This window comes from Takifugu flavidus, chromosome 12 (assembly GCF_003711565.1).
Source record: "Takifugu flavidus isolate HTHZ2018 chromosome 12, ASM371156v2, whole genome shotgun sequence".
Taxonomy (NCBI): Eukaryota; Metazoa; Chordata; class Actinopteri; order Tetraodontiformes; family Tetraodontidae; genus Takifugu; species Takifugu flavidus.
The window spans coordinates 2710717-2729670 of NC_079531.1; the positions used below are offsets into that span (position 1 = coordinate 2710717).

The following is an 18954-nucleotide window of genomic DNA, read 5'->3' on the forward strand; positions in this document are numbered from 1 at the left end:
AAAAATATTCATTTTTTTCCCCTTTCGGATGTTTACGAGACGGAGGAATGAAAACAAAGAGTATTTTTTTATCCGGCCCCTGCGACGTCATTCATTGGCGCTCGGGAGCTGTCAATCAAAGGTGGGCGGTGTCACCTGACAAATGATAGTTCCAGTAAGTCCTCACATGCTCAAGGCTACAACAGAGAGAGTCAACAGGCTGTTCGGCCACAGTACGGAACGTTACTACGACTGGGGAACCAAAACAAAGCCGCTGCCTCACCACTTCGACAACAAGACAAAGTTTCCATTACTGCTAAACTGAATTTTACCAGCATGGAACGTGACTTCCAAAGTAGACTTTACGCGCAGGCGTAACTCTGCTTTGCCGGACAGTTTTGTCTCCATTTCGCTCACATTTCAAAGGAGGAGTTGCTACTTTTGAGGTTCGTCATAATTGCATGCCATTGTAACACCACGCCAGTTACGCCACTTATTTCTCAACCATGGCGGAAGCAGCCCAGCAGCCACACTTGGTGGAAATAGACCCGGATTTTGAGCCCCTTTCGCGGCCCCGGTCATGTACTTGGCCCTTGCCCAGGCCGGAGTTCATCAACCCGGGCGACTCCAACACTTCCTCGCCGGTTCCGTCTGTGAAGCAGGAGCCGGCCGGCAACGCCGACTTCATCAACAACCTGAGCTTGCTGGAGGAGACCGAGGACTTTACGGAGCAGAAGCCTGTCGTATTGTGCACTGATTTCCAGTGTCAGGACAACTGTGTCCACCAGCAGCCTCCGCAGCAGCATCAGCAGCAACATAACCTGCAGCATCAGCAGCACCCGAACCCGCAGCTCACGCACCATCACCAGCACCATCAGCAGCCGCAACAGCAGCAGCAGCAGCAGGCTGCACAGCAGCATCAGCAGGTGCCTCTGCTCTCCTCCTCCGTCAACTCTTCGTCCTCTCCGGCCGCCGTTGCCCAGAGGAAGAGCAGCTCCTCCCGGCGGAACGCATGGGGAAATATGTCGTATGCAGATTTGATAACCAAAGCCATCGAAAGTTCCCCAGAGAACCGACTAACTCTCTCTCAGATTTATGACTGGATGGTGAAGAGCGTGCCTTATTTTAAGGACAAAGGTGACAGCAACAGTTCTGCAGGATGGAAGGTATGTTTACCCTCTTTTAGTCTCCTGGAGTAACATGTGGGGACTTCACTGGGAGAAAATGAGCGTACCATCTCTTGGTTTTTCCAGTGGTTAAACGCTTTCAATGCGAAAAGCCACATCCACTTTTAAGTTGTCGTCCATTCGGTTAGCGACACTGCGCAAACTGTCCAACTGCTGTCGTGACCTTAAGACAGTCATCTGACTCCTCTCAGCAGCAGTATGTGATTTATGTGTCTGCTGACTCAACGGGTTTCCCCTGTTTGCTTAGTGCTCTCCTCACTATTCTATTCTAATAATCATATGAGGTCTGATGAGCGTTGGAAGCCTAAATCACAGTTTTGCGTTCAAAAGCATTGAGTGGAACTGTGGAGACACTGGAAGCATTTTTTGGAGCCCACCCAAACCAAACAAGACCAAAAATGACATAAGAGGTGACAGATTTCACCTCTCATGTGACGGGGGTCCTCTCGTGCAACACCAGCGACGGGTGTGAGCATGTGCCGCTGCGAGCGGATAACAGCCTGCTCTCCGGGTGGGAAGCGCGCCGGGCATCTGAAACCTGAAGCAGCACAGCTCGCTTCTCGTTCCCCTTTAACCTCAATGTTTACCAAAAAAAAAATGACTTAATCGCTCGGAGCTGTCAGTCAGAGTGGAAAACCCCCCTCCTGTGTGGTGATACACACACGCTAATACACACTGTCAACAAAGCAGGGGCGGGACAGGAGTGTTTATGGGTAGACTATAATAGACCCAAGATTGATTGATTCATATGGGAAACCAAAGTTTAATACCAGTTGGGAAAACATGCAATTACACATGTTCACATAATTCGAGGCTAATCTAACGGCAATCGTGACGAAGAATATCCTAAAGGTTCTGTCTCTGCAGTTTGCATTTGTCGTTGCTCTTCGCTTCAGCGAGTAATCCCCACGGCGGTCGCCAGTGTCAGCGCCCCCGGCGCCGTGACTCAAAACTGTGGGCGACGCTTTTCCCCCCCGAGACTGGCTGGATACTGTGTAATAAGAAAGCTGTTATAAAGAGGAGTGAACTTCACGTCGGCCTGTGTGACTCCGCCGTCTCCGGCGTGATTAGTAGATCATTGACATCGGTAAAGTGAAGTCACACTGACAGAGTGCGGACCAGCTAGGCAAACAGCGAAACTTCTCTAGGTTGCCCTGGCCATTATTGCACATTTGGCGACACGTAGAGAGGCGCTCAGCCACCGCCTAGGCCTGCTGCTTATCCTGGCACGGTGGGGGTGTAGACTGAGTAATAGTGTGGGAAAGCAAAGTGCCATTTACTGCTACGTGGGGAGTTATTCATAGATGTCCCCTCAGCTCCACACAGGGGGGCTATCATACATTGTCTCTTTAGAGTGAACTTGCCTAAGCTGGGGGGAATGTAAAATAGCAGTGGTAATTTTTGAGGCCATCTGGCATTTAGCTGTTTCTCTCTAATGACTTTTTTGGTTGCAGACATCTGAATCACATCATCTTTTATGATATTCCATCATTTAGGGCAACAACAAAGGAATAGGAGTGGGATTTATGTTCAACCTTTGTGACAGACCATAAGTCTCCCAAAATCCAAGCTTTGAAACCAAATGCCAGCGAGGCAAGAGGGACGAAGTGCAGAAGAAAACGTTGCTTTTGAGCGTTCCTCAACATTTGCGAGAACATAAAGGACTGTGTGCGTGCCCGGTTTTATGTAAGGTTGTCTCTTTCAAGCCCGAGTTTGTTCTGTAACACTCCCGATGGGTCGTGCTCGGGCTGAGTCACGACAGCCTCCACACTTCTCAGGCCGTCTGTGACTGACTGTGTGAGTTCCAAAGACAGTTGTGCCAGGTGGGACCGGCTTGGAGGAGCTCTCCAATTGGACTGGACATTGGCCCTGGCACGGAACGCTCCCCAATGGGAAGAGGAACAGATGGCACCGATTATGTGTCACCAAGCCTCCCTGCAGAGGTGGCTATTTATTTCAAATTTGCCTTCCTCCCTGCCTTCACCTCCATAAATGTTATTAAAGCTGGATTTGGGGGCGTTACCAGCAGAATTCCCCTCTCCTGCGTCCACGCCGCAGCCAATCAAAGCATTAGGCGACAGATATCAGTGCGCGCCCCTTCCCTTATTTCTGTCCTCGATATACGTCTCTGAAAAGTAAATATTTGGTTTGAGCCACCGGGGCTGGACAGCTCGTGTCCTCTTTGATGTCAGCATCGGGTCCGGTCCACTCACAAGTTTTCTCTGTACTCTTGACCTGGAATTCCTCAGCTTATGCTGGTAAACACTCCCACGGATCTCAAAACAAACGCCGCTGGAGCAGACAAACATGTAGGTCACAGCGGATTGTACAAGGAGCGACACCCGGGTCAATACCACGTAAATGCACCTATTGACTCCGGTCCCTTCGTGCACTAATTGTAAACACTGCGGGTATCGCTGCAGGGAGAGCCTCTGATAGGCTGGCCAGCAGGTCAGGGTAGCGCATGTAACATCTCCTCATGTTGCAAAACAAGACCGGCATCTCCAATATGACTTTCAAACGATAACAAGATTCCAGAAACCTGCTGATATTCCGAATATGAGCGCTCTTGTTTTTATAAGCACGCAGCTAGATAATCTTAAAAGACCCCAATAATGTTTTTATTCCGAATATCTGACCTGGACTGGAGTGACTTTTCTGACAGCCGCGGTTGTCGTCACCGACAGTAAGATGGCGTGTCGGAATAACAAACGGGAAGATGATAACGGCGCTTGATATCGCTGCTGTTTGCTGAATTTGGTTTATAGCAGGCCCGATCCAGACGTCATTTCTGATCATTGATAGTAGCTGATAATGTGAACGTAAACGCGTCTCCGCATATTTCCTGTCTTTTCATACGCTCTCAAATATACTTCATGGTTATTTTCGGGATAGTAAAAACTTGGCTGCACTTCCATTTAAAAGAGGGCACGGCAGAGTATATGGTTGCCGTTTCTTATTTAATATTGCCGAAGCTCCAAGGAAGGTGTTGGAAATCCTGAGCGAGGGCAAAGCGTCGCTCGTTTCTCCGGTTCTGTAAGTTTACGGGACAGGGAGTGGGCGCGAACAGCACTCCCCCTGTTCCTGGTCGGCTCGGTGCGCGCTCAGCCCCCTGGGGCAGTTGGAGGAGTCTTAACGCTGGCATTGCCCCAAGACATGAGGGGCAGCTGTGTTTCTCAGGCACAGAGCTGAAGGAACCCTCCTCACCCCCCCCAATTTCCTGCCTGTGCCGCCAGCTTCTCCAAGTCCTGGTTTTGACGCAAAGGGAGGTGCGTTCTGCTCGGCTCTCAAGAGTTACTGGGTAATAAGCTGTGGGGGAGGCAAGCACTTAGATTTTCAGAGAAAAATTTAGAGGAAAAAAAAGTGTGTGTGGGGGGGTGGGGTGAGGCGTAGGGTCCTCGAATGCTCTTCAGTTCAAACTGGGTGACACTTGAGCAGTTGCATAACAAGACGTTTACTGGAATGAAAGAGCCGCGGGCCAATGTCTGGTGCCGCTGTTAGTCAGCGGAACTATGAGGCACTGTGTTAAAGAGATGTGGGATGCTAGTCACCAGTGTGTATGTGCGTGCGCGTGCGCGCACATGCGTGTTAACCTGGGCCTCATAATTAAAGCCCTGCTGCTGGCTGATGCACAGACAGGATGGCAGACTAGCAGGCAGGCCAACACAGAACATTCCAGCGCTGGCTTTTTTTATCTTTTTTATTGGGGCCTGATATTCTTTCTCCCTTTTCTCGTCAGCTGATTTTAATCCGCTCTCTCTTCGCAGCCACCTTCTCTGCTTTTCAGAACACACGGATCTTTGGATCCGCACGTGTGACGGGAGCTTGAAAGCAGCTGAGTATTGACGAGGTGTCCGATCTGCTCCGCGTAAGACCTCGCAGACATGGAGACGCCACCTCAACTAACTGCTAATTAGTTTGATACTGGTAGTATTTTCTGTCAGAACGGGGATGGCCCGATTCTAATTTTGAGTAATTTAGTGATTTCAAAGGATTAAGGAATTATTTCAGCAGAAATGACACTTGTTTTGGCAATTTTGGGTCAGCATTACATAAAACTGTTATGCAATGAGTGAAAAATATTGAGTGATGTAACTATGCACATCCAAGCTGATTTGATTGAGCAACAGTGTGAAACAAGTGGCCCCACAGATTATTTCACAATCTCATCTGTCCTTCTGTCCTAACACACTTTCTGCTCTCACTGACACACATCACTCCCTTTATTGCCATTGTTGTTATCATTATAGTCGTTGTTATTATTCGGTCAGAGGGCCTGACAGTGCTTCTGTGGACTCAGCCCTTCTGAGTGATGTCACTGCGCTTAAACCTGGAAAGAAAAGTGAGAATGGATTCCACATGCTGACGCTGTCTGGGTCATTGTCTCATAGTAAACCTCACCCAGCGTGTTCTGAATACCATCGCAGGAAGCTCCCAAACAGACAGACAGGCAGAAGATGTCTGTTGGAGCTTTAAAGGTGTTTTATATTATATGGGGTTGTTGATGAGTGACATTCAAAACTGGTTTGACTAATATAGCAGGTGGAAACTATCAATCGCCTTCTTCGTTTTGTACATGCCAAAAGGTGAACCTGCCCCTGAAGGTGAATTTCTCAACCCCCTCAGGCCACAGTTGCTATTACCATTTAGCATTTCTGGCTTTGTTCATATTAGAAATACACCTGTTAATGGTACCGCCGGATTATTCAGGACCTGGATTTGTGCGGGTCAGCAGCGGCTCAAGCCTGAGACCCTGAGGCCAGTAATAGGCAACATCTAAAGTCAGCAGACAGCGTGATGGCTGTGGAAAACACCGTCAAATGGACATTAATATTTAATGAGCAAATCCAAAAGTTGTTCAATGTGATTCTAATGAATTATAAGGGATTTTTCTTTTTTTGCGTTTTGATTTGCATAGTTTTGCATTAATGGTATCATGTTATGTCCAACCCTAACCCATGCAAAAAATGTCTTTATTATTTTCACATTGTGACTGGAAAGGCTCTCTTACATAAGCTTTTTTTTGTTAAATAAGGCTCATGATTCAAGCAGCCGGCGAATCGAGCAGAGAATGAATGAATCAGGCAGAAAATGAATCATTTTGGGTGATTTTTTTTTTTTTAAATCTCAGAGCTGACTGTCAGTGGTCTATTAATGTTCACATTTAAGCACGATGACGCCCCACAGGCCCATCGTGAGCCTGGAAAAATACAGTTGTTGCGGATGATGTGCAAGTAGCTTCGACGACAGCTCGTGTGGTTGGAGGAGAGACGTAAACTGGATCCACTGCCAAATATTCTGACATATTAAATATGATATATTAAAGCTGAATATATTCTGTGCTTGCAAACGATTATATAAGTGACAGTGAGTGGAGGGGAACTCCAGCTGGAACGTTCACACTTCCAGGGCCTCTATCGCACCAGGAAAACCACCTGCACGCTTCTCATAAATGCTTCTTGGGATAAAAACTAATCGTGCACGTGTTGTTCCAACACTCCTGGCAGAAAACGGCGGCGTGTGCTTTCCAGGCAGAGGAAGTGAGGTAGTCTGGATAAAGAAAGTCAGGGTGGAGCAGGGCAGCGCTAGCATGCACCCACACAGGCGGCTGCTTCACTGGCTCACAGCACAGTGGTCAGGTAAACAGCCATTTAGAGTCAGCCCAGCCTCTTTTTTTTTGTTTTTGTCTGTGTGGGTTTGGTAGCAGACTGAGGGCACGTGATCATCTGTTTTGGCGGTGGGTTTGTCCGGGCACGCAGTGTGTTCCACAGAATACGCCGCCGCCACCGCCTCTCAACCATCAGGGTGAGCTCTCCTGTGTGGCTGAAGGGTTTATGCCTAGGGAGAGGAAACCTGTTTGGATTTTTGAATGATTTTCCCTGTCTTTGCACGTGGAAAAAAGAAAAAAAAAAGCATCTTATCAGTTCCTCGGGATCGCATGTGTGTAAACCTGCTGCAGACGAAGGGAACAACACATGCGCGAGGGCTCTAAACCACAGGCATTACCCCGAACCACATTGTTGTGCAATTCCCGCCCTAAAGCGATTATACACGGTGCCTGTCAGACTGGTCTGGCATTATCACACAATCACACATGCATTGGGGCATGTGTGATTGTGTCCACATACATGAATGCTCACCGGGGCCGGGGGAAAATGTGCACTTTAGACGGACCAGATGAGCCGTTATGGCGGCGCAGCAGACAGCAGCTCCTGTTGACCAGGAACTAATAGTTCCTTTGGAGGTCAAAGTGTGTCAGAGTGGAACCGTGTTCACTTAGGTTTGGCGTTGCAGTTCTGCCAAGTGTTTCCCTGCATTTTATAGGGGTGCTGTGCACGGTGAGACGTTGAGCGTCAACGTATGTCATCAGACATCTCTGTGAACAGGTCCAAATGTTGGTCATGTCCCGCTGTGGCTCAGTTTTTCTGTATACACCCTTTATATTAGGCTAGTCCTGGTGGGTGTAGCGCCCCCCCCTCTCCCCCTTCACCATTTACTTGTCTTACATTGGAGGAAATGCAGCAGGACTACTCAGAGATCAGGCATGTAGGCACATGTGGGCTCATTTTTTTCCCTCTTAATGAATCATTCAGGTTCTGGTAGAACTGCCCGATGACATAGATATCAAACAAAGGAGAAATCTTTATCTACCGATCGCTACATTGTCAGTTTTCCGTGTCTGAGCTACTTAAATTTAGAAATATTTTTCCCCATGAGTCACAAACCACCCAACGTTTTGGCAGTCAACAGACGCATTCTTGTACGTGCCCAGAAAACCTGAAAACAGTCCATTTTTACGCCATTTGGTTTTTCTATCTCGTACTTCCTCAAACAAGTCGCGACGTTTTAGCGCTCCTGCCATCTACAGTTGTGAAAATATCGTGACTGTCTTTCGTACGCGTCTGGCCTCACAGCTGACAGGAAGTGGAGGTGCTCTAACAACTCAGCAGTGACGTCATCATGAGAGGAAGCATGACGCTAGTTTCCGTGGCTTCTTCCGTTTTATTGCTTTTGTTTCATCATTTCTCTTAAATTTATGTGGCCATGGGAACCAAAGTGCTTGAACGATCATTTAATTGCTACAAAGTCCCTCGTATTAAATGATTGTGAAGATTTTTATGCAGCCGTAAAATAAAAGTTGTCCTTGTGAGACAACTTTAATGCAGAAGCTTTATCTAAAAGACACAGAGTTTTTATTCCATAAACAAACACACTGATAGTGACAATCTGTATTAATCTGTAACAATCTGACAAAGATGAATCCCCGATGGCCCTGAGAATTCATTCCAAACATACGTTTTTCTATCAGTGTTAGTGTGGCCGGAGGTTGCAACATGTTATTAAATTTCATATCCTACAAGTAGGTCAACAAAAGGTCTTCTGGTAAAAATATTGACTTGATTCAAGGTTTAAATGGAGGTTCTTATGAGGTCATTTCCTGTAAGCCATTTAGTCATTTTCGCATTACAGCGTAGCCCCAGTGTGCCTCACTTTCACTGGTCACTGATGTGGCCTCGCAAAACATCATCAGTAAATATCAACATCGGGTAACTTCAGGCCTGGAAATCTTCCCCGTCTCAATCGGTCTTTGGTGATGACATTGGGCGGTAAAACAGCCTGGAATACCCTGGTGTTCACCAGGATAAACTGAGGTAATGGCTGTATAAATATAATACCTCAGACATTAACCCCGCCCACAGGTCAGGCCGGTGGACACCACACCGGCATCGGCCCACACACTGCATCTTTATCCGGGGGCCAAGTCCAGCCACTCCACTGATCATAGACGAAAAATATCCCCGCTCCACAGGCACGGCTCTGTTCTTTTACAGACTCGCATTGTGTTGTACACGGCAACGCATGCACATATTTTAGCACGGCAAGCTTAGACGGCACAACTCAGTCCCTGTCCTGCTGCTTCAGTCTGAGTAGGAATCAGCAGAGGAACATCTGATATGATTCACCCATGGCAGCAATTTTACTGCAAAAAAACATATCAATTAAATGTAAAAGATTAATTAATCATGTCTCTTGTTTGGATCCAAAGCAGGGGAGGATTAGCCGCCAGTGTAATGCAGCCGAGAGGCTACCTAGACAAGGGCCCTCTCCTTCCCTTTCCTCTTATTTTGCTCAGTCAGACGACAGAGTTTTGATTAGGAAGCGCTGGCTCTTGAACCCACTGTTTTCCCCAGCTGTTCTGGTGGTCTGCGTGAACCAGAGCCTCAGTGAAACCAGTGGCATCAGTGGGATCAGTATCAGGACTGGCCAGCTCTTCCTGTGTGGATACGCTACAGCAGGAAGTTTGCTAATAGCCCCCGACACTCAGCCAAACATCTGACGCTATCGCCCACCGGTGGTGTCTGGCTCTGTGGTGTTGGTGGGTTTGTGTTCCAGTGCACCCACTCACTTACAGACAAGTTATCACTTTTCTGCTCCGTGGGCAAAACCAATCAGTCTTGATCTCAACCATTCGGCATCCCCTCAGACACCCAAGACGGTGCGTTTCCATGGAAGCCATTGAGGTGCGAGACAATTTCTTGTAGATAACCGTGGCAAAAGGCTGTCCGCGAATACATTTGAATGCAAATTTTCTCTCTGCAACTTATTGTCTGAGTTTCGCGACGGTCGTGTAAGTCAGCGGCTCACAATGGCCGTTTTAAAGAAACGTCTCCTCTGCCAGGGTCCTTCGCCATCTTTAAGCAGCTCTACACTGAAGCCTCTGTGTCTGGGTTTGAGCCTAATTGAATAATTTGAATAAGGAGGATTGGAATATTGAATAGTAAATAAGGAGTGTACAGACAGTTCTTGCTTGTAGTTGGTGTCTCAATGGAGCAAAGAGAGTGGACAAGCAGAGAAAAAGACAAGGAAATTAGCTGTTAATGGCTTCATCAATTGGCCTTTTTTCTCATTTTTATTATGAGGACTGGGAAATAAAGTCCACTGTTAAAATTGAATGCTTTTTATATCCCTTTAACACTGACGCATTGATATTCTCCCATTGGCCTGGTCATTTTTTTTTTGGACTATTATACAAAAGCATAAATGCCCGTGTGTGACCTGGAGACTTTTCACATTTCCTGCGCCCTGCTTTTTATTCCCTTTTATGACAATCACTGTCTTCGCTTTTCGTAAATAGGTCAGTGATTATCATGCCGGGTCAATATAAGTGTTAATGTGGGCTTATCAAACTGCAAACACATGAAGTCAGCCTGACGGTCCCTTCCAAAGGCGTCGCCAGGCCGCAAATCTCAACCGTAAAGGTTTATTGCTTTATTTTTATTTTTTTTAATTTTGCATCCGAGATATCGAAAATTGATCAAATACGATGCAGCCTGATTACGAAGCAGTTTAGAAAAATGACAACATTTATGCGGCGCTTCTTCCTCGAATGAAAATCCGAACCGCTGTTCCTGAAATCCCTCAGGAAGTTTACAATAAACCACTTACATTTTGTTCCACTTCCAGTCAACCTCTTTTTCACAGAACACTTGGCACCATATGTCAAACATAAATGGGGGGAAAAATCCAACCGGGGAGTTTTGCATTGATGGCATTGTGAAGCTAGTGAGTGCTGGTTCCTGCCTCCTGCTGCCTCGCCGTTGCTCCTCGGGCAGAGTCCACTCACCACGTTAGCTAGGCAGACCTGCTGATCTGGGGGTTAGCTTAATAACAAGATGACACATTTTCTGCCCTCACCACACTCCTTCAGCTCAGCAAGAGTCAGCAAAAGTTCCAGACATGACCAAGTGAGGGCTTTAGAGCCACTTAATTTGGCGGTGGAAAGGTGTGCTACACGGGCTATAAGTTGTCCTCTTCTTGGCCGCAGACGTTACAGAGAAAATAGCTAGTTGCACTGCACCAGGTACTTAATATTCAGGCGAAACGCCTGATCAGGACAGCCCCCCCTTTACACAGTTCAGGGGAAATGGAGCAGACAAACCACTTGTTTCCATTTTCTTCAGGTCTGCATGAAACTGCTCGCAAGCCGCTCGCATGTGAGCTCGTACCTGCAGCGTGTTTTCAGTCAGCGAGGAGGGAGCTTTCTACCAAACACCCAATGGGCTTCGCTGCCGCGGTTTCACTTGTGGCCTCGTTCGATTCAAAGCAGCCACACGAGTAGGTGGCGCGGTTCCGCACCGGGGATTTTTTTTTCTTTTTATCACGCGAGTTGACATTTGAACAGATCTTATAAACGTCATCTTTTTAGTCAGTGTTCCCATTAGGATGGGGGGGGGGGGGAACCCATTTAGTAGAGATCAAGTGAAGGAGAGAAGGAAAGGAGGCTGGATGGAGCTAACAGTGTTGCCTTTCAGCCAGAGAGCACAGCAGTCACCCATCCATACCAACTCTGTTACACACAACCCCTGTTTCTATACGCTTAAACAGCCTTAGCATTCTCTCTCACACACAGCAGCCATACTGCCGGCAGCCGCTCCGTCATGACATATCCACTTGTTTCAGCAGTCACATGCAGAGATGAACATTCATTTAACCAATGTAGTGTGACATCAGCGATCAAATCCGTGGCAGTGGGGGGGGTATGGAGGCAGCACAAGCTAAGTTTTACAGCATCCACTTGGCTCCTGAATGCAGCTTTGCATTCCATGCCTTTTTCTCTGCCATGTTTCCTGTGAGGCAGGAAGTTAGCCCCGCTTCCTGTCACAGTCCTCTTTCATGTGGTCACTTCCTCATGTTTTGCCAGTGCCTCTCTGTTCTGTTGACTCAGAGCATAGAGGTGGCGCTCAGGCAGAAGCCAGAAAAGTCTTTTGATGATCTCTGGTTACGTGAGCTAACCTTCGCCGGTCCAACAATGTGTGTTTGCACAGCGCCGGGCCACATTCTTCGCTCAAATTGCAGTCCACTTGAACGTCGTCCTGTTGGCAGCTCGTGCTTTGATGTTTTGATTTTTGAGGGCAAAGTCTTTTGATCATATTCCAAAACCTTTACACCGTCATCTCCATCTTTTGTGGCAAGTTTGAGTGGGACAAACACAAAATATTTGACTTGTGAGCTGATATACGGTTGTTCTTTTTAATACAAAACAAGATAGAGGGGGCACTCGTTCCTCTGTGCTCACAAATCACTTCTGTGAATTTATGGGTTTTGTAACCTTGCTGTGGAATGTTGATTGTGATGACTGCCTGGCCAGAAATCCTGCCTTTAGTGTTTCCTAAGAGATACTCACACTTTGCCTCTGATTATGATCGAACTTTGCACACACTGATTAGCTGGAATGCTCCTGATATTCACACACGGTGGCGGGATCCAAAAGTAACACAGTAGATGGTTCCAAAGTTAAAGGTATCAAACAGGGGGGAGAGGGGGGAGTGTGTGTGTGTGTGGGGGGGTCAATAAAACTATCCAAGTAGTTTGATTTGAATATGTCGGCTTTATCTTTGTGTGTAAGTGTTTGTGTCACTTTGAGTGTGATTTGGTGTACGTGTTCATCCCGGATCGCGTGCGTTTCCAAACCGCAGTATCACCAGCTGCAGAGGAGCAATGCGACAAAATTAAAACCATATTGTGCTGCTGTTTGTTGGCTGCCATTCCATCAGAACATGAACTGGCACACACACGCTGTGGGAGACGAGGTTTTTCCATTGGCCCCACCAGACCCAGAGTCAAACTCCCAGCACGGCACAGAGTTCTGGTGTTTTCCATCAGAGCCAATTACGTGACCTCTCTCTGACATTCCCTCTAATAGATTTTATTTTTTTTAATCGGCACAACACCCACATTTGGGGTGTGACGTAAACCAAGAAACCGGCTGCGCAACTGAGAGACAAACTGAGAGCTGTGAGGTTCTTCCTCCCTGTCATCGTGGTGATATAAGGCTGTGACAGGACGTCCCGGCGTCTGCGCTCGCATTGCAGTCATTCCTGGTTGCAGCACAGCTGAAATTACCAACACTCTCAGCAGTCATGAGAGAGAGAGGCTCATGACCAGACTTTGCTCCTAAACCTTTTGTCATACTTACCGAGAAGGGAGAGAGAAAAGCATTTGCTAAGCTAATCAAGGAAGGGGCGTCACATCCCCCAGATCACTCCAACTCGCCAGACCAGGCGATTGGGTCATTTGATTCTGATTTCCATTCATTTTTTAAATGTTCAGAAGATCCCCCACTTCCACGTGCCCTGAGATCCTGTAGTGAGAAACCAGAGGACAGAAGCGGAAAAATCAAGCAAAGCGTAGACAGTTTGGTTGAAGAGACTTGATAAGGACTCCTTCATTGATTTGTTGATTGTCCGAATCCATTCTGTTAATTCTTTAAAGAGAAACTCAATAGGAAACGACAATTTGGAGGTCTCGTCATGCAACCCTGAGTCAGCCTCTCACAGCAGTTTTAGATCGACTGTGGTTCAGGGTGAAGCTTTCCAAAGTCAGAAAAAACAAGCCCTCCGTGATGTCATAGTGATGTAACCATGGTTTTCTCAGCTTGGACACAAGACCTAAAAATTAGAAAGAGTGCCGTCATTACATGCCACAAAATTTGGAGTTTGAAAGAGCTCGTTATCCTGCAATTACAGTTAAATGAGGGACAAAAGTTGCATTATGCAGTGCAGTGTTTTTCTTTTTTGCAGTGCTTTTTTTTTGGGTTTTTTTGGCAAATCTTCATCTTCGACTGAACCAGACCTGATGTGAATTCAGCCGGATTAACAAATAGAAGTAGAAGCGAAGAAGAGGAGGCGGACAGAGTGTGCCAGATGTGAAGCGCTGACTCACAACGGGCTCGGTGACGTCAGCCACTGTGCACGCCAACCTCTGCGTGTGTCCGCGTACCCCAGGAGTTTCAGCCCGTTTTCCAAAACACCTTCATTTACACACGCGCGGAAACGTCCGCCCGACTCCCCGATCGGGATGAGCGGATCTGTTTGTAAGGTCTGTGAGCGTGAAAGGTTTGCGTGCGCTTCCTCCGGTTCAGTCGCGCTCGACGACAGGTGCGACGTGACTGTTGTGTGCGCAGCGCTGTCTCCAAATCACTCCCGCTGTACTGAGGAAATAAAGATGCAAACAAGCCGCATGCTAGGCTCTGCACCTTAATCCCTGGGCCATTCAGGATGTATTGCTCCTCCCATAATACTTCTCATGCTTGCGCACGTACTACATGTCGTGCAAACGGCATTTATGAGTGACCTTAAACTCATCTTTTCGGCGGCTGTCAAAGCCTGTGTTTTTTAGAGAACCACCTGTTTACTTGGATTTGCACTCCCATGCTAAAGCAGATCTATAATGATTTCCTTGAAGAGAAGGGCAAACGGGCGTCTTTTGTTTGTCCAGCCCTCGCCAGCCTCGTCTCATTGGTTGTTTCCTTCTCCCGCTCAGAACTCCATTAGACACAACCTGTCGCTGCACAGCCGCTTTGTCCGGGTGCAGAACGAAGGGACGGGCAAGAGTTCGTGGTGGATGCTGAACCCCGAGGGCGGGAAGAATGGCAAGTCCCCGCGGCGCAGAGCAGCATCCATGGACAACAACAGCAAGTTCACCAAGAGCAGAGGAAGAGCCGCTAAAAAAAAGGTAGAAAGAAGGGAAATAGAATTTCTTTTCTTCTAATAATGTTAAGTATAAAATAAAAGCACCCGGAGCTATTGGGCTGGTGCTGTTGTCTATATTCAGGAGGATTGTGATAAGTAAAAATAAAATACATGCACAGATTTCTGTTAGATGAGTTTATCTGAGAGTTGTCTTATCTCCCTCCAGCTGGCTTTGCAGGGGGGTCCTGATGGAGGTGGGGACAGCCCAGGCTCGTATTCCAAGTGGCCTGGAAGTCCAAACTCTCACAGCAACGATGACTTTGATGTTTGGAACAGCTTCAGGCCTCGAACCAGCTCTAACGCCAGCACCCTGAGTGGCCGCCTCTCACCTTTCATGCCCGAGGACGACCTCGGAGAGGCAGACGTGCATATGGGCTACCCAGGAGCCCCCGGCACGAAGATGACGGCCACGCTTCCCAGTCTCACCGAAATGACGGGTTCTCTCGGACGCAGCTCTGAGAATGTGATGGAGAACCTTCTGGACAATCTCAACCTGCTCTCGCCCAACAACTCTCAGGTCAGCGGCGGGACAAAAACCCCCGGATCCTCCCAGTCCTCCCCTTCTCCCATGATGCAGCCTAGCCCTGGCTACCAGGCCTACAGTTCACCCAGCATGGTCTCACAGCCTCAGCAGGACTACCACAAGTGCGTGTATGGCCAAGCAGGAATGAACAGCCTGCCATCCATGCCGCTGCAGACACTGCAGGAGAGCAAGCCCAGCTTTGGGCCCTCGCTGGGCCCGTATAACTGCCCCGCGGGCCTTCTGAAGGAGCTGCTGACGACAGACACAGACCAGCACGGAGAGCTGATGCCGTCAGTTGACGCCAGGGTGTCGCAGTCCAGCGGGAGCTGCATGCTACCACCTTACAGTAGCAGCCAGCATGCAAGCAAACTGAGAGGGAACGGTCACCCCCACGGTCTCAGTCACACGCACCCCCGCAGCGTGCACCAAGTCGCGGTCACGTCACCGGCTATGAATGGCCGCTTACTCATGCCTTTAAACCACAGCGGGGGCACGACGTGTCTGCCTATCGTCAAAAGTCCTATGCAGATGTCTTATGGTCTGTCAGGCCACCTCAGTGGGGGAGGCATGCCAGGTAGCTTCTGCCCTCTCAACACTAACGGATACGGTCGTCAGGTTCTGGTGCCGCCCTCCCACCCAGAGAAGCTGCCCAGCGACCTGGACGACATGTCCATCGAGAAGTTTGAGTTCGACATGGAGACTGTCCTCCACGACACCCTGATGGATGGGGATTCCCTCGACTTCAACTTCGAGCCAATGGTGACCCAGCAGGGTTTCCCCCACGGGGTGAAGACCACCACGCACAGCTGGGTGTCAGGGTAGAAGCTGGCGCGTTGGGGAAACTGGTTAAACTGGCTTGTTGCGATTACAGAACTGTAAAAACCTGCTTCGCCTGCGCGTTCTCTACGTCACGATCTTAATCTGCGAGTGCTTCTTTTTTCCCCTTTTTGATCAATTCAGGAGACCAAGATTGATCACAGTCTGCTGAGAACACATCTCTGCTTTAGCCCCCGAACTGTTGACGAAGACATCGGACATTCTGTACAAAGTGCCAACAATTTTGCCTTAACAGAACCTGAAGAGAGCCAAACTGAAACACAACTCATCACGGTTAAAGACCGCAGCAGGAAAAGTGCACAAGTTCCTCCAACGCCATTCAGTTTGTCCATAATCAGATACTTTATATCTACAGTGTGGTGATAATTGATTATTACTACAGAATTATGAAGGTAATCTGACTCATGGGTTCGCAGACTGATGACTTCTCATGGGATCTCCAGCTATTGTTACGCAACAACTCGCTTTGTCCTTGCCTGGTTGTACATAGCCTCGTCGTCCAGTGTGAAAAAATCAGGTGTGAGAGTGTATTTTCAAGACTGTAAATACTGTTTACAAAACACATGCAAAAATCCGGACAGCAGAAACGAGCTCACATGGAAAACTGGACTCCGAACCACAGATCAGAGCGTCGGACGTGTTTCCGGAGCCTCAATCGGGTTGTAGAATGGTAAAATGGATAAACTTTCCAGTTTCTTGTACATACAAACAAAAATGTATATTAAAATGATGTAGTAGATGTTTACTTGATTTGATTTATACATATATATATATTTTAGATCTAAATTATTTGTGGTTAATAGAGATCTATGCTGGTGCATAATGTGCTCTCGGACATTTCTGTTCTGAGTCGTTGGTCACTCTAAACCTTAATACCACAGGAGCCTATTTATTGTGCCTACAACGTAGATATTGACTGCAGGGTTGAAGGATTTCATGTTGTAAATATCTGTGGTCCAGAACATACTCACAGAACAGCTCGCTTGTTTCGTAGTGGCGGTAGATCGATCACATTGGCGTTGCCTGAGTGCTCCGGGGCGATGCGACCGGCGAGGCGGGGGGGAGGGAGGGGTCGCGGGGGGGGGAGGGAGGGGTCGCGGCGGGTTTCTGGGTAATCCGGCCATCAGCCTTTTCCGTGTTGAATTGTAGATCTCTTTATTATTTCTCTGTCTTCAGTCCGAGACGGCTGATTTCATGAAGGGGTGAATGATCCCCTTTTGGCCACGAAGCTCTGTCCCTTCTTGGACTCCACCCCTCCCACCTCTACCTTTCTTTACGCTGGCATTTATTTGACACGACAGTAACACTCAGCTCGCCAGCTCCCGCTGTCTTTCTCCTGCATCGGTTCAGATTCAGACTTCCCCTCAGAAAAGTGCCGCTAAGTATTAAATCCTTCATGTACAGCCGCGTGTATATTTCCATCGTCTTTTCCTGCCGTACTCGCTCCATCCCGACAACCTGCCTCAGTGAAGCCGACGTCTGCAAACACAACTTCTGTGGCAGTGAAGGCACCATCAAATCTAACACAGACCGTTTGGGATTGAACATTCTCGTCCCATTTTTCTTTTCTTTTTTTTATTTTATTTGCTGCTTTGAGCCGCTGCCCGGCTGCTTTCCCTTCTGGCCTGCTAGTTCCGCTTGCATGCAACATGCTCTGCTAACAATGAGCATCAAGAAACTGCTTGGACCCGCTTGGATTTCCCAGCACACCCTAACTGGGGCAAATCTTCAGATAAAAGTCCCCTCAGCACTTTTTCACGGGGTGACAGTTGGCTTGAGGTGACCAAAGCCATCGCAGACATGACTTTGAGACAAAGGGGAATTGTTTTACACGGTGGGAAAAGAGCACAAAACGCCCCTCTTAATGTCCAACGTTACTGTTGTCACTCTTCGGCTCATTCCAAGTTTGGCTGTTACTATCAAAAGTTCGCTACTTCAGAGAGTAACGGCACCCAATCGTACACCTCTGACATGGTCATGTGTGTGAGGAGGGCATGTTTAAGGTGATGAATCTACATTTCAAACGGCTGTTAAAGAAGCTGCTTTAGGGCTTCAGTGCCAGGTGTTGCCTTTTCTTACCCCAACACGCCAGAGTGTACGACCACCACCTTTGCCTGAGAAGTTGTGTATTTACTATTTTGTTATGTCATATGTTCAAAACTATATAAGTCGGGATAAACTGTAATAACTTCATTTAGTGTCACAGGGTTCACTCTAAAAGTAAAAAAAAAAAAGAGCTGTACTAAGTAAATTATATTTCTGCATTTTAAAATGATTGAATCTATGCATTGTAGTCCTTAATTTGATGTTGCTGTTGCTAGATTTTCTATTCATTTAAACTTATGACAGAGATATATTATTGTAACATAGCGCTGTGAGACAGTGTGGTGTTGTTGTTGTTTTTGTTGATGTTGTTGTTGTTGTCAATGGTCCAGATAGTTATGTGGGGGAAAAAAATGAAGTTTATTTAGATAATAGATGATGCAGTGATTAATATACTAAGCTTTTGTAAACTTACAATGTTGTATTTCCTGTATTTAGCTACAGTTTTTAGAAAATGCCATTTAAAAAAAAAAGCAGTTTAATGAAAAAAAAGATATATATATTGTATTTTTAAACCAAAAAACAATATTTAGTCTGTCGGAGAAGTCCTGCTCAGAATTCAGATTCTGGACCAATTTTGTAATTTTATGAGTAGACTGATATTGCACTTTTACTTACATTTTATAACAAAGTGCTCCTCATAATGAGATATTATTTTAAAAATGAAAATCTGTTACATTTAACTCATATGTGGGGTTAAATTGGACTTCTGCTGTATGATTTCCAATCAATAAGAATATGTAACTTCAATATTAATGTATTAAGTCCTGAATAAATGTACTTCTGTGTTAAA

General features: G+C 47.1%; 1 protein-coding gene across 1 annotated transcript; it reads left to right on the forward strand.

Moving 5' to 3' along the window:
- Window positions 1-155: 155 nt before the first annotated feature.
- On the forward strand, window positions 156-18954 carry foxo1a (forkhead box O1 a). The gene is made up of 3 exons (XM_057049634.1): window positions 156-1145; window positions 14490-14681; window positions 14865-18954. The coding sequence occupies exons 1-3, from the start codon at window positions 486-488 to the stop codon at window positions 16041-16043; spliced, it is 2031 nt and encodes a 676-aa protein (XP_056905614.1). The 5' UTR covers window positions 156-485; the 3' UTR covers window positions 16044-18954.

Bases quoted from the DNA above. Each gene is read 5' to 3' on its own strand.
- foxo1a (XM_057049634.1), top strand. From the start codon at position 486: ATGGCGGAAGCAGCCCAGCAGCCACACTTGGTGGAAATAGACCCGGAT. The intron at 1,146-14,489 runs GTATGTTTACCC...TCTCCCGCTCAG, and splicing joins ACAGTTCTGCAGGATGGAAG to AACTCCATTAGACACAACCT. The intron at 14,682-14,864 runs GTAGAAAGAAGG...ATCTCCCTCCAG, and splicing joins GAAGAGCCGCTAAAAAAAAG to CTGGCTTTGCAGGGGGGTCC.